A 13220-nucleotide genomic window follows, 5' to 3' on the forward strand; every position below is an offset into this window, starting at 1 on the left:
AGATGAGATAAAGTTTATAAACTCTTTCAGCACTCAGGACAAGTGAGTAACTAGAAATGATAAAGAGTCATTTCCATAGGGAGGGAACTCAGAAACTACACTTCTGATTCTAAACACAGCAGCTTTACAGTTGAAGAGGACCTGTTGGCATATTCTGGACTCAGTCAATGGCAGCTACATTACAGACCCTGGCAGTAGGATACAATTTTCCCTGCTGGGTTTCAAGTTCAAAGGCCAACCTCTTCCGTTAAGAATGGAAGGGCTTGGGGAATGCCTGCGTGGCTCATTTGGTTAAGCTTCCCCAGCACAAGCAGTGGGAGCGGCAGGCAGAGGGAGAAGCAGGCTTCCCGCAGGGAGCCCGATGCGGGGCTTGATCCCAGGACCCTGGGATCATGACCTGAGCCGAAGGCAGACGCTTAATGACTGAGCCACCCAGGCGCCCCAGGTCACCCTATTCATAAATCATGTTCAGGTACTTGGACCTCCAGTGAAAGCAGGTATCTCTTCTCTTTTTACTTTATATATTTTGCCCGAGTGACTTCATCCATACCTTTGCCTTTACTTGCTCATTTCACAAATATTTGTCCAGGATGCACTTATGGGCACAGAAGTTACAAAGAAGAAAAGACATAGTGTCTGTCTTCAAGCTCTGTCTAAAGAAGACACACATCCAAAGAAACAATTTTGATACAGTTATACACCTCTGAGCTCTAATATATATCTAATATATATCATTTCCACTCAGATTGCAAAACACAAATCCAAAACAGAACTTTTAATTTCTCCTCCAAATCTGTTATTCCTGCAGCTGGTTTTACAATTGATGCCACTATCCATTACATTGCTAAAGGCAAAAACCCAGAAAAGCACTGCCTTCAACAGCGTTACCCTTTCTTTCACTGTGCATTTTTAATTTCTCCACATCTTAAGCACAATGACTAAATTGGGGCTAAGAATTCTAATGAGGGCCTAACATCAATTGAAGCAGAGGGTAATTTTCAGGTGCTTGAACGCTATGTTTTTAACGAATAGATCCCAGTGTTAATGTGGGATTGTTTTTTCCACAATAGTACAACACTGATGACTCATATTCAATTTGTTGACAATCATGACATCCAGATCTGGATATATGGAGATCTAGCCAGTCTCAAAAAACTTCACTTTAGGTGAGAAAGACATGAAGGTAAGTCCTCAAGTGTCTGACCCTATCTCCTCTTTGTGGAGATGAGTGGTTGCCGAGGTGTAAAGGTGTAGATGAAACACCAATGTTGACTAACTGTTGAATGATGGCTGTATAAAAGGACAATTAATGCTTTAAAGAGTAACTTTAATGTTTCTACCATCTTATTCTCCACACAGCTGCCAGACTGATCCTTTTAAAATAAATCTGATTACCTCCCCCACCACACACCAAGGAGTCATTCATGAGCCATCTCTGCAAAGAAACTGCTCTAAAATACATAAAATTCGAATCCACATTGCTTGGCAAAATAAGTTTTCCAAATTGTTAAACCCTAAAAAGAAGTCTCCCCCCCCAAAAAAAATCCGATTACTCCTTTGCTCTCAACCCTTGCATGGTACTCTACCACATCCCCCCAAAATCCAAAGTCCAACCATGGCTTATGAGACGATGCATGATCTGGTTTCTGCCTGTTTTGCAACTTATTTCTCTAATTTGCTGTGCTGCAGCCACACTGGTCTCCTTGCTGCTTCTCCAACAGGCCAAGCAAGTCCCTATCTCAGGGCCATTGCAATTGCTGCTTCTCTTCTAGTTTCCCTCTGGAAATCCATGTGCTGCCTCTCTTAATGATTAGGTTTCTACTTATGTGCTCTTTCAATTAAGAGGCCTTCCTTGTCTACCTCATCTAAAAGACCGTACCCACATCACTCTTATCCCTTTATTCTGATTTATTTTTTTCCCATAAAACTTGCCACATTACCAGGCACTACCTATTATTTAGTAATATGTATATTGTTTCTTGTCAATCTCTCCCACTATTATATAAGGCAGAGACTATTTTGTTCGCTGCTGAGTTCTCAGCACCTAGAACAGGGTCTGCTTATTAAATATTTGTTGACTAAATGACCAGATTTTCAGGATACATCAAAAGTAAAACTACACTATAATAGATCTATTGACACGATGCATAGGAAAATGTCTGGAAGAGTATACCAAAATTTTAACTGTTTATTTAACACAGTGGGAGCTGGTGTGAATTTTCGCTTGTGTGAATTTTCTGATTATTTTTTAGGACGAATTTGTAGCATTCATATACTAAAAGATGAATCAAGAGGCCACACCAGCAGAAAATGCAAATGAATTTAAAGAGAGGTTGGGCAAATTTATGAAAGACAGACTTCCAAATAGATGTAAGAGCATAATGGTGCAGATTACCACAGCTTGAGTCCCCTTCCCAACACTTTCTAGCCGTGTGTTCCCAAGTTATTTATAAGCCAGTCTAAATGTCTTCACCTGGAAAATGGGGATAATAAGAGTGCCTACCTCATAAGGTTGTTTTTGAAGATTAAATGACACCATGGATGTCACCTCTTTTGTAACAATGCCTGGCATGCAATAAATACCCGACAAATGGTAGCTATTATAATAATTAGTAGTAGTAATAAGAGATGTTGGGACATACCTAGCCCTCAAGATTGACATCAGAGTGGACCACCACATCCTCTCATCATTGCGCCTCAGTCTGGGCCCCTGAAGCCCAGAGAGGGGAGGGTTCTTTCCAAAGAAGAGAATTTCGACGTTCCAGAAGCATCTGAATAAAACGTACCCTGTTTACCCTTACACCATTCAGTCAGTCTGGTTAATCCGCGAGCAGCGCTGCAAGAGCCGCTCGGCCTCAGCTGCCTTCGCGTCAACAGGGGCGGGGGCAGTGGGACTGTTAGGAACACAAAAGCAGGACAGTACCGGCCCGCTCCACCTCACCGCACTCTGGAGCGGATCGAACGGCGGCGCCACGCACCGGCAAGCCTCTGGCGCCCGGCAACGCGCCTCACGCAAAAGGGACTGCTGCCCGGACTCAAGTCAGGCAGGCTGCTCAGTCCGCCCTAACCCCCCGGGCGTCTGCTGGAGGACCGCGGCGGGCGCGCGGCGACGCCGAGGCGCGGGCCGAAGGGGCGGCGGCGGGGCCGCGAAGGCCGGGGAGGGGCGGCGCGGCGCGGCGGCGAGCTCGCGCCTGTGTCGCTCGAGAGCGAGCACGTACCCCCGGGGGCGCGCGCGGCTGGCGGCTCCTCAGCGCGGAGCAGAGGGACGCAGCGAGGTGAGGCACGAGGCGCTACAAGGCGGGTGGCGGCGGGGCGCGAGCCCCTCTAGCGGCCGAGAGGGTGGCGGGGACGGCGAGGGGCGGCGGGGACGGGGGCGAGCTGCGGGCCCCGGCGGCCCGGGGGGAAACGCGGTGGGCGGGCTTGCGGAGCCGGGCCACGCCGCGCCTGGTGGAGGGCGGCGCGGGCTCGGCCTGACCGGTCGGCCCCGCCCCGCGGCGTGCCTGGCGCGCCCCGCCCCCTGCGCCCCCTGGGCGGCCTTGCACTGCCAGAGCCTCGGTATTCCTATTTGTGCGGTGGCGCGCCTCATTACGCTGGGAACAGCCGCTCTGTGTCGTGCACTTGACCGACGTTACATTTCGAGTTTTCAAGTAGGCTTTACACACTAGTTCAGCCCCATTTTGAGGCCGACTGAGGCTCAGGTAAGATGACTTGCGCAAGATCATACAGCTTAAGGAACAAAGTGAGGAGCTCCGCCTTGTCTGCAAAACTCCAAACCCTGCACCTGTACTCCGCACCACAGCGAATGCCATTCTTCGCGTGCCTGCCTTCTACCTCCCAGTGACTTTGAATTTGGTAGATGTTAATTTGGAGCTACCCCCCATCCTTTTATGGATGTCAGTGTCAGAAATGTCTCCTGTGAGAAGAAAGGAGAGGAAAAAAGAAAATTGTGCTTTTTGCAATATTGTGCTTATGACATGGAGTGTTTATATATTCTTTACTTGACCATCCCTATTAACCTTTGTTGAAGGTCGCTGCTGTTCACTACCTTTAAGACATTGTGCAAGTAGCAGTCTTTCAGAGCTTCCTTTCTTCTTTGAAAAAGCAGCATGCCTGAAGGTTGTGAGGATTCAAAGAGATAATCCACATACAGTGAGTGGTACCGCCGTACCTGGCATATGAGAAAAGTCAGTAAATGTTGGTCATTATTTTATTACTGAGTGCATAATACCTCTTGCTAAACCCATTTTTCTTCAAGACTAACTCTTCCTGGGACCAGAGTAGGGTGAGAACCATCCTATCCCAGCCCACTTCAAAAAAGACAAGTTTATTGACAGCCATGTAATCTGAATGTCATATAGATTTAGGGATGAATTATACCCCAAGCTCAGTGTACCAGGTGAAAGAAATCACTCCAGGACAACTAAAGATGAATTAACCTGTTGTAAAACTAACATTCGTCCATTACGTTTTGTTTATTGAGTTCTTTCTCTGTGTTTGGCACTTTGAAGCATACAGATGTATATTGGATAGTAGTTCCTGCTTTCATTTAGTCTACAAATGGAAAAAAATATGCATTCAGAAGTAATCCTCACAAAGTAGAATGGGTTGCCAGAAAAGAGATAGCTAAGAAGCTGTAGGACTATAGAAGGAGAGATGTTTTCTTGACTTAGGGTGAAGTATGATTTCATTTCTGCCTTCAAGAAAATACTTTGTACATTGTTCAAACATTAAATATTTATTCAAAGAGTAAGTGAACAAATATATGTCGTAATAGGGTTCCTTGGTTTCTCGTAATAGAAAGTCATTCATATTAAAGTATTAGAAAGATAGAGAAATGAGAAGAAATCTAAACAGTTGGGCCACCCTTGGGGTTGGGGATCTCAATAGCCAGAGCTCATGGACCAAATTCTTTGATTAGTGAATGACTGGGCTCCATTTGACATCTGTCCTTGTATGTCTTACTCAAGATTGAGATTTTCATAAGAGATCTGGCCGCTTTAGCTGTGGGGTTGGGGTTTAGAGTATTGTGATTGGTAACGCCACCAGAACCATATGAAAATGTGGGTGAGTCAGTGTCCCAAAGGAAAGAGGATTAAGGTGAGAAGTGATACTGGGTAGAGAAAAACAATAGTTGTTTATTAGAGATATGTACCTTTTATAGAGGGCTTACTATGGGCCGCCACCACGGTGCATTATTTATATGGATTTTGGTATTTAATCTTCACAATAACTGTAGGAGGTAGATACTGTTTCTCATACCCACTTTACAGAGGGGGACACAGGCTTATAAAGACAAAATATTTGGGGAGCCTAGCTGGCTGAGTCAGAAGAGCATATAACTCTTGATCTCAGGGTCATGGGTTCGAGCTCCACATTGGGTGTAGAAATTACTTAAATAAATAAAACGGGTGCCTGGGTAGCTCAGTCGGTTAAGTGTCCAACTCTTGATTTTGGCTCAGGTCATGAGCCAATGGTTTCAAGGTCATGGGATCAAGCCTTGTGTCAGGCTCCATGATCAGTGGGGAGTCTACTTGAGATTTTCTCTCTCTCCCTCAACTCTTGCATGCATTTTCTCTCTCTCTCTAAAATAATTACATATTTTTAAAAAAAAACCCTTAAAACAAAATTTAAAAAAAGATAAAATAATTTGCTTAGCATTACAAAGCTAGGATGTGGTAGAATTGAGTACATTGCATTGTCTTCTCTGCATCTTGTCCTTTTGAATTATTTTCTGATCCATATGCCACTTTTGTTTGTTCATAGGGAGTCGTCAAGCTTTGGTGTATGTGTTGGCCAGTTCTGACATCTCCTTGAAGGAGTGCTGCATTGAGGAAGATCAAAACAAGATTGTTTGCAAATTTTAGGGAATGGACCGTTTGGGTTCCTTTAGCAGTAAGTATAGTGGGAACAAGACCCAGGTGAATATTAACAGCAAACTCAAGTGGAAGTTGATCAAAGAAGAAAAATAAGCACTTTGAAGTTAAGCCCTGTGAATCTGATCCTAAAGGAATAAGAGTTATCAAATCAAAATAAAATTAACCAATACTTATTGATTGCCCACTAAACACATGACACAATCATATCACCCTAGGTCTTGTAAGAAAACTATGCTCAGGCATATGATTAATCTGCAATTAGACTTAAGAAAGCAGTTGGATTTCTCTTTAGAACCAGTAATATATTTTAGATGCCTTGATAAAAAATAATGTCAGTGGTAGAATAAAAGACATGCTTCTCTTCCCCCTTCCCTTTTACGGGGAACTTGTGTTCTAAGAGTGAACCACAGTATAATAATAATGCAGAAAATTATGGTGTGTGTGGGTGAAATAAATTCAGGCACCCCCAGCTATGGAGAAAAAAAATACACTGCCTTTTCTTTGTTTCTGATGATAAGAGATTTGGCAGAAATAGAAATTCTATTGTTAGATGTTAGTAGTGTCCCAATAAGAAGAAACAGAAAGGCACTTTTGAGGTATTGTTTCCTTTTCAGCAATTTCTTAAAGGACCTCTTATTTACTCTCTCATCACACCTATATATATATAAATTTAGGACAGAATGAAGGCTTCAAACACATCTAGTTCAAATCTCTCATTTTACACATGGAGAAAACCTAAATGAATTTTCCTGATGCTGGAAGTGTAAACTGAAACCACTCCCGTTCCCTTTTTAAAATACTAAAAAAATAAATAAAATATTTTTAAACTTTTTATTTGGAATAATTTCAAACTTACAGGAAAGTTGGAAGCATAAGAATCATACAAAGAATCCACATACACTGTTAACTTCTTACTCCATTTGCATGTATTCTCTTTGTTTCTCTGTAAATATACATTATATACACCGTGTGTAATGTATACACTGTATGTAATATATATTTATATACTATACTATGTATAGGTAGATATAGATATCCCCCCTTTTTTTTTCAGAATCATTTAAGGGTAAGGGACATATATCATAGCCCTTTACCCGTAAGCACTTTAGTGTTTATTTCCTAAGAATAGGGATATTCTATTACATAACTTCAGTAGGGTTATCAACTAGTAAATTTAACATCCATAAAATATTTTTATCCAATCTACCATCTAGTTCATTCAGTTTTGTAAGCTGACTCAACAGTGTCCTTTATGGTATTTTTTTCCTTCTAATACAGGACACAGGAATCGGTCTTACATTAATGCTATGTTTCTTTAGCCTCCTTTAAACTGAAACATTTCCATAGCATTTATCTTTAGTGACATTCACGCTTTTGAAGAAGACAGGCCCTTCCTCCCCTTTTTTAAAATTGAGGTTTCTTGTTTTGGGTTTGTTTGTTCTTGCTCTACACCTCATTGGTGATAATGGTTTTGAAAACCCAGTCATAGTGTCTCTTTGAGTTCTCCACTGTATAATTTGTATTTTTCCCTTGGGTATAATAAATAACCCACAGGGAGACACTTTGACACCATAAAGTATCCCACTCCTCATCAAAATTTCTCCCTAGATTTAACATCCATTATGATTTTTCCTTGATCCAATCTTCACTATCATGCAAAATGATTTTTTTCAAATCCAGCATTGTCCACATCTGGTAGTTAGCACTGACATAATTATATAATATATGTAATTATACAACTGTATATATTACATGTATATATATATACATATATATACATATATATATACAATATATAATGATACATATTATGTAATTTCTTGATTATATAATCAAGAGACCTATCTCGCTTATTTCACTGACATATTTATTTTAAGTGGACATGCGAATTCCTGTTTTTTTCAAGGATTTATAATTCATTATCATACTTAATTATTTTGGCTCTCAGATTGTCCCAGTTTGACCCTTGTGAGCTCCTTCGTTCTGGCTCCTACATCCTTAATAACACCCATCACTTTTTTGAGCATCTCCTTACCTTTTGCCTACATGTTCCAGGTGCATCTTGTATCTTCCCTGCCCCAGCCCTGGAATCAGCCACTTCTCCGAGGAGCCCTGGTTCCTTTTAAAGAGGACTGATATTAGAGACCAAGATCTGGTCATTGCTACTAGCATGTTTTGTATCTTGGCTCATAGGCCCACAGAGCTATGAAATATATGTGCATATATGCTATATACATATACACCAACATACATACATACTTACCTATACATACACTTTTAAGAAATCACGCGTTCCCATTGATACCTCCAAGTCATCTGCATAAACTTTTTTCTTGTTTTCCCCCATTCCTTATTTGTGTGTCCTTTCCTCAGTGAGAACCTTGACACCCAACATCAGCACATTTACTCATTTGCTCAGTCTTCTAATACATCCAAAATTATGTCAGAGTTGCTTTTCACATACCACTGCATAAAACAGACCTCCTTCAACAAGTTCAGGATTTGTTAGCATCACCCAAGACTGAAGGTATATTGTTAAATGTCTGTAAGTTATTTAGATTTTTTTTCCTTTTCAGTGTGGTTACAGTGTTCTTTTGAAATATTATTAGGTTCATCTGTTCATACTGCTTTTAGTTTTCCCTTTTTATATTTCCTACTTCAGTTTTTTAAATTTGAGGAACGTAAGTACACTTCCAAAAGTCAAAGCTATACAAAAATATATATTTGGAGAATTGTTACTCCTTCCTATGTCTCTTCCACTCCACTCCATTCCCCCTCCCCAACCCCTTGTAGGTATCCAACTTCATTGTTCTCTAGTTTAGCTGTCCTATATTTCTTTTTGCAAAGATAAGCAGACATACATAATATTTGGGGTTTTTCCCCTCATTTTGTACAGGAAAGATAGCATGCTATGTGTGCTTTTTTTGAAGTTTGGTTTTTTCCACTTAATAGAATCTTCTGGAAATACTGTTTTAGTTTGTAAAGGTTGTTCTCATTCTTTTTTTTATAGTTGCATAGTACTCCATTGTGTGGGTACTCCGTAGTTTGTTCAACCAATCTCCAGCATTTGGATAACTAGGTAGTATTTTGTAATTCCAAATAATGTTCTAATGTATTCCCATCAGCAGTTTATGAGAATGCCTATTTTTCCACATTCTTACTAAGAAAGTATTTTCAAGCTTTTGAATTTTTGTCAGTCTGATGGGTGAGAAGTTATATCTCAGTCTAGCTCTCTCTTATGAGTGAAGTTGAGTGTCTTTCCATATGTTTAAGGGCCACTTTTTTGTCTTTCTCTTTTTTTTCTAATTATCTCTTCATTTTTTTTGCAATAGGATTTTTGTTCTTTTTTCCCCTCAATTTTTAAAAGTTCTTTGTATATTGGGGATTTTAGTCCTTTATCTATAATAGGTTTTCAAATATTTTCTTCTAGCTTATTTGCCTTTTTATCTTGCGTATGGTGTTTTTTGCCAAGGAAATTTTTTGCTTGTATTGTTTAGGTAGTCAAATTTATTAACCTTTCATTGCCTTCGGATTTTGAATGATGGTAAAAAAGCCTTTCCTTACTCTTAGGTTATAGAAAAGTTCTAAAATATTTTTGTGAAGGATAGTTTGGCTATGTGTATCAAAAACCCTCTGTACGCTCAACAGTTCTAGTTCTAGAAAAATATATATTCTGAGGAACACAACAGCATTCTTCATAATAGTGAAAAATTGGAAATAACATAAATGTCCACCAGTAGAAAACTCCTTAGATCAGCTATTTTCAACCTTACGAGATCCCATGTTTTCTTTTTATAACATTTTTAGAGCCCATTTGCTCTTTGGAAATGAAATACATAGATAACATAACACATCTACACCCATGATGTCAAAGAAACAAATAATAATGCCCTAACTATAATACAAAGGATAAGCAAAAGAGAAAAATGAACTAATGTATGTATCTCAATATGTTTAGACACGATTTCAGTAGAAGACATAATGACTTAAGTAGTCAGATGCTTGCACCCATATGTTGAATCACTGTGAATCTTACAACTACAAAAGCACGGTGATTCATTTGTGTTGTATTAGTGACTCAGAAATCCCACAAGCTTGAATAACTCTTGGTAAAGTTCCGAACAAAACAAGATATAATCTCCTGTAGAAGTACATGCAGTTGCCTTCCTGGAAAATTAAATATATGTTAAAACTGTCAAAAACATTTTGTTTTATAGATAACATGGAATTTGGTTCTAGGTCATGTAATTATGAACAGGTTTGTCACCAACTTTGAATGTCTGGTAGGATATTTGAAAGTTGTACAGGACACAGGTCACTTCTTTGTTGTGCAGGAATGTCTTGAGCCTTGTACAATATCTAGCATCCCTGGTCCTCACCTGCTAAATGCCAGTAGTGCTCTTTAGTTATTGTGGCAGGAAAAAAAAAAAAAGCATTTCCTCAGATTTTCAAAATGCCTTCCTAGGGGGCAGTTGAAAACTATTAGGTTAGATGATTGACACAATGGAATATTATTCATCCATTAAAAAGAACAAGGAAGATGTAAGCGTACTGTCATGAAAGATGTTGACAGTATATTGTCAAGTGAGAAAAAAGCCTACAAGACATCCTGTAAAGCATCATTTTTGTTAAAATATATGCACACGCATACATTGAAGAAAGGCTGGAACTCAGAATATTAATAGAGGATGACTTTATGCTTTTGTTGTCTAAAATTTTTAAAACTACAAATCGGGTTACTTTTACAAAATAATTACTTCTTGATGTAAGGGTTTAAAAGCTCTTTACTTCGGTCAGTAACTGATTTTTTTTTTCCTGAGGAAAGAAAAACAAGCTTATATCATTAAAACGATGTGAGGAAGAAGTCATTTGGTAAAAATTGTCATCTGACACTTAATATACAACAGTATTTGTTCTTCCATGTCAAAATTTGAAATGGGAGAAGTGGCATAGTTGCTGTTATATATATTTATTTTGAAGCTATTATCAGAAGGATTATGTTTCTTTCCCCTGTTATTTTCTTCCAGGTCTTCATTTAGAAACAAATGAACAATAATCATCACTTGAAGGAGGGAAAGGTGCCTTGAAGAGTGTTTCTTGGGCTTTAGGAAGGAAAATGCTATTACAGAATGTGAGAAATCCTGCCTCAGGCTAAGCAGATTAAATTCTTTCATCTACCTTCAAAGCCTGTGTTTTCTTAGACCCCTACTGCTCAGCACCGAAAACGACTCTGCCAGGTTGCCCTGACTCTAGAGAGGCAGAGTTTAGGGCAACCAGGGACACACATAATCTGCTTTTTTATCACTTTAGACAGTTTAGATTGTAGTTCTTGCCTTAATATTTCAGAGACAATACAGTATGGTCATTGGAACTAGAGGAAGGTGAGCTGTGCTCTGCTTACCATGGGAGAAAGGGAGCTTTCCCGGGTTTAAATCTTAACTCAGATGTAAAGTAGTATACCACAAAACAGATACTTAAAGGAGTTTTTCACCCCAACCTCTTACTATGAAAATTTGCAAACTTACAGAAAAGTTGAAAGAGCAGTACGGTTGGCCACTCCCTACATTCAACAATCATTAACATTTTGTCAGATTTGCTTTATCTAAAAATATGTATGTGTGTTGTGTAAGTATGTGACATTTTCTCTCCTGGAAAAATAACTAGGAGGGAAAGCTTATGCTGGTAAATTTCTCTAGGGGTCATATCTGCTTAAATGCTGTTTATAGTAGTAGATACTACTATAGGAAGGAACAAAGCTGCCTTCAAAGAAAAAGGAACGTGATTTTTTATTTTTCTTATTTAGAATGAGCTCATCTTGTCTCCAAGACAAGCTGAGTCTTCCACACAGCTCACCACCTGTGTAGTTATTTGCAGATTTTCACCTTGCACTTTGGTAATCATAACATGTTTTGAAGCTGATAGATTGTTCTTTTTGTTCTAGATGATCCCTCTGATAAGCCACCTTGCCGCGGCTGCTCCTCCTACCTCATGGAGCCTTATATCAAGTGTGCTGAATGTGGGCCACCTCCTTTTTTCCTCTGCTTACAGGTAACTCATTAAGGAGAGGCTTGCCTCTCCTGGCCTAGTTTTATGGATATAGTAAATTCAGAGATGACTATCAAAGACTCAGAAGAACCATACCTTGTTAAATCTATTCCTTCTACTTGGTCTTCCATTACGCATTTTACCAGTGAAAAGTTGGGGGAACAGAGCAGATGGATGACACAGACTGTTGAATATTCTGCATCTCTATATCAACCTAATGCTCAACACTGTTTTTGCCAGTAGATTTAAAGTATTGGGACTACAGGGGTGCCTGGGTGGCTCAGTCAGAGGCTCAGACCTCTGCCTTCAGGTCGGGTCATGATCTCAGAGTCCTGGGATCGAGCCCCACATCGGGCTCCCTGCTCGGCAGGGAGCCTGTTTCTCCCTCTCCCACTCCTCCTGCCTGTGTTCTCTCTCTCTCTCTCTCTGTCAATTAAATAAAAACCTTCAAAAAAAAAAAGTATTGGGACTATAGGAAACAGAATTGGAGGATTATTCCTTTTGATAGCACCTATGATGCTGTTATTGAAGCGTGATCTTTGGGCAGGTGACAAACAGAACAAATCATTCTGTGGATGATGATAGTAATAATACTAATTACAAGTGCTTCCTTTGTTGTTGGGCACTCTTTTGAGTAATTTACGTGAATTAACCTTTAGTTCATCACTATAACCCTATGAAGTAGGTATGATTAGCATCCCCATTTTATAGAGGAAACTCAGGCAAAGAGAGTTTAAGTAATTTGCTCAAGGTCACACAGCAAATACCATATGTTATTGGATCCAAGATGCTATTGATTATAAGAAGCATCCCAATTTTAGAAATGATAAATAGCTGATGGAAGTTGTAATATACTTTTTATTATAATATGAATCCTCATTTTGGAGTTTTAAAATAAAAAAATACCTGTCTTAGAATTGCCTAAAATTTTTAACTTAAAAACTTTAAGTTTGGAGCCAGGATTCAAATTTACTCAGTCTGATTCCAGAGCTTATGCTCTTATCAAAAGAGGCGAAGTCCTAGGAAAAAGTCTTTTTTTCAGATTATTTTTTCCTCTGTGAGGGCCACTGAAGAGCTGTGATCAGGTATGTAACCATCCTCTTGCGGCTGCAGACAAGATTAAATGAATTCTTAAAAACTCATAGTAAGAGTAGAGCACCCCCAAACCATCTTTTATCCTATAAGAAAGCATTTCGAAAAGTAGCTTTTTGGTAACTTACTTTTCCTTTCTTTTGCAGTGTTTCACTCGAGGATTTGAGTACAAGAAACATCAGAGTGATCATACTTACGAGATCATGG

The 13220-nt window shown here is 39.5% G+C and overlaps 2 protein-coding genes across 10 annotated transcripts in view; one reads left to right on the top strand and one right to left on the bottom strand.

Moving 5' to 3' along the window:
• ACACA (acetyl-CoA carboxylase alpha) overlaps positions 1-3140 on the bottom strand; it is a 279886-nt gene extending 276746 nt beyond the window's left edge. For 2 of the 3 annotated variants that reach the window (XM_032428660.1, XM_032428658.1), the window contains exon 1: positions 2643-3140. Coding sequence is in view for 1 of the 3 variants with exons in the window: in XM_032428658.1 (XP_032284549.1) it covers positions 2643-2680 (38 nt within the window). In the remaining 2 variants the exon portion in view is untranslated. The remainder of the gene's footprint in view (positions 1-2642) is intronic. The other variant, XM_032428663.1, reaches the window with a different exon arrangement.
• Positions 3141-3219: 79 nt separating this feature from the next.
• TADA2A (transcriptional adaptor 2A) overlaps positions 3220-13220 on the top strand; it is a 49441-nt gene continuing 39440 nt past the window's right edge. For 3 of the 7 annotated variants that reach the window (XM_032428616.1, XM_032428610.1, XM_032428613.1), the window contains exons 1-5: positions 3221-3275; positions 4028-4184; positions 5764-5892; positions 11818-11924; positions 13160-13219. In XM_032428616.1, the coding sequence (XP_032284507.1) occupies positions 5868-5892; positions 11818-11924; positions 13160-13219 (192 nt within the window). In that variant the 5' untranslated portion in view covers positions 3221-3275; positions 4028-4184; positions 5764-5867. Of the gene's footprint in view, positions 3276-4027; positions 4185-5763; positions 5893-10903; positions 11925-13159; position 13220 lie in introns of all 7 variants that reach the window. The other 4 variants (XM_032428615.1, XM_032428614.1, XM_032428612.1 and 1 more) reach the window with 4 other exon arrangements.

This window comes from Phoca vitulina, unplaced genomic scaffold, assembly GCF_004348235.1.
Source record: "Phoca vitulina isolate PV1807 unplaced genomic scaffold, GSC_HSeal_1.0 scaffold40, whole genome shotgun sequence".
NCBI lineage: Eukaryota > Metazoa > Chordata > Mammalia > Carnivora > Phocidae > Phoca > Phoca vitulina.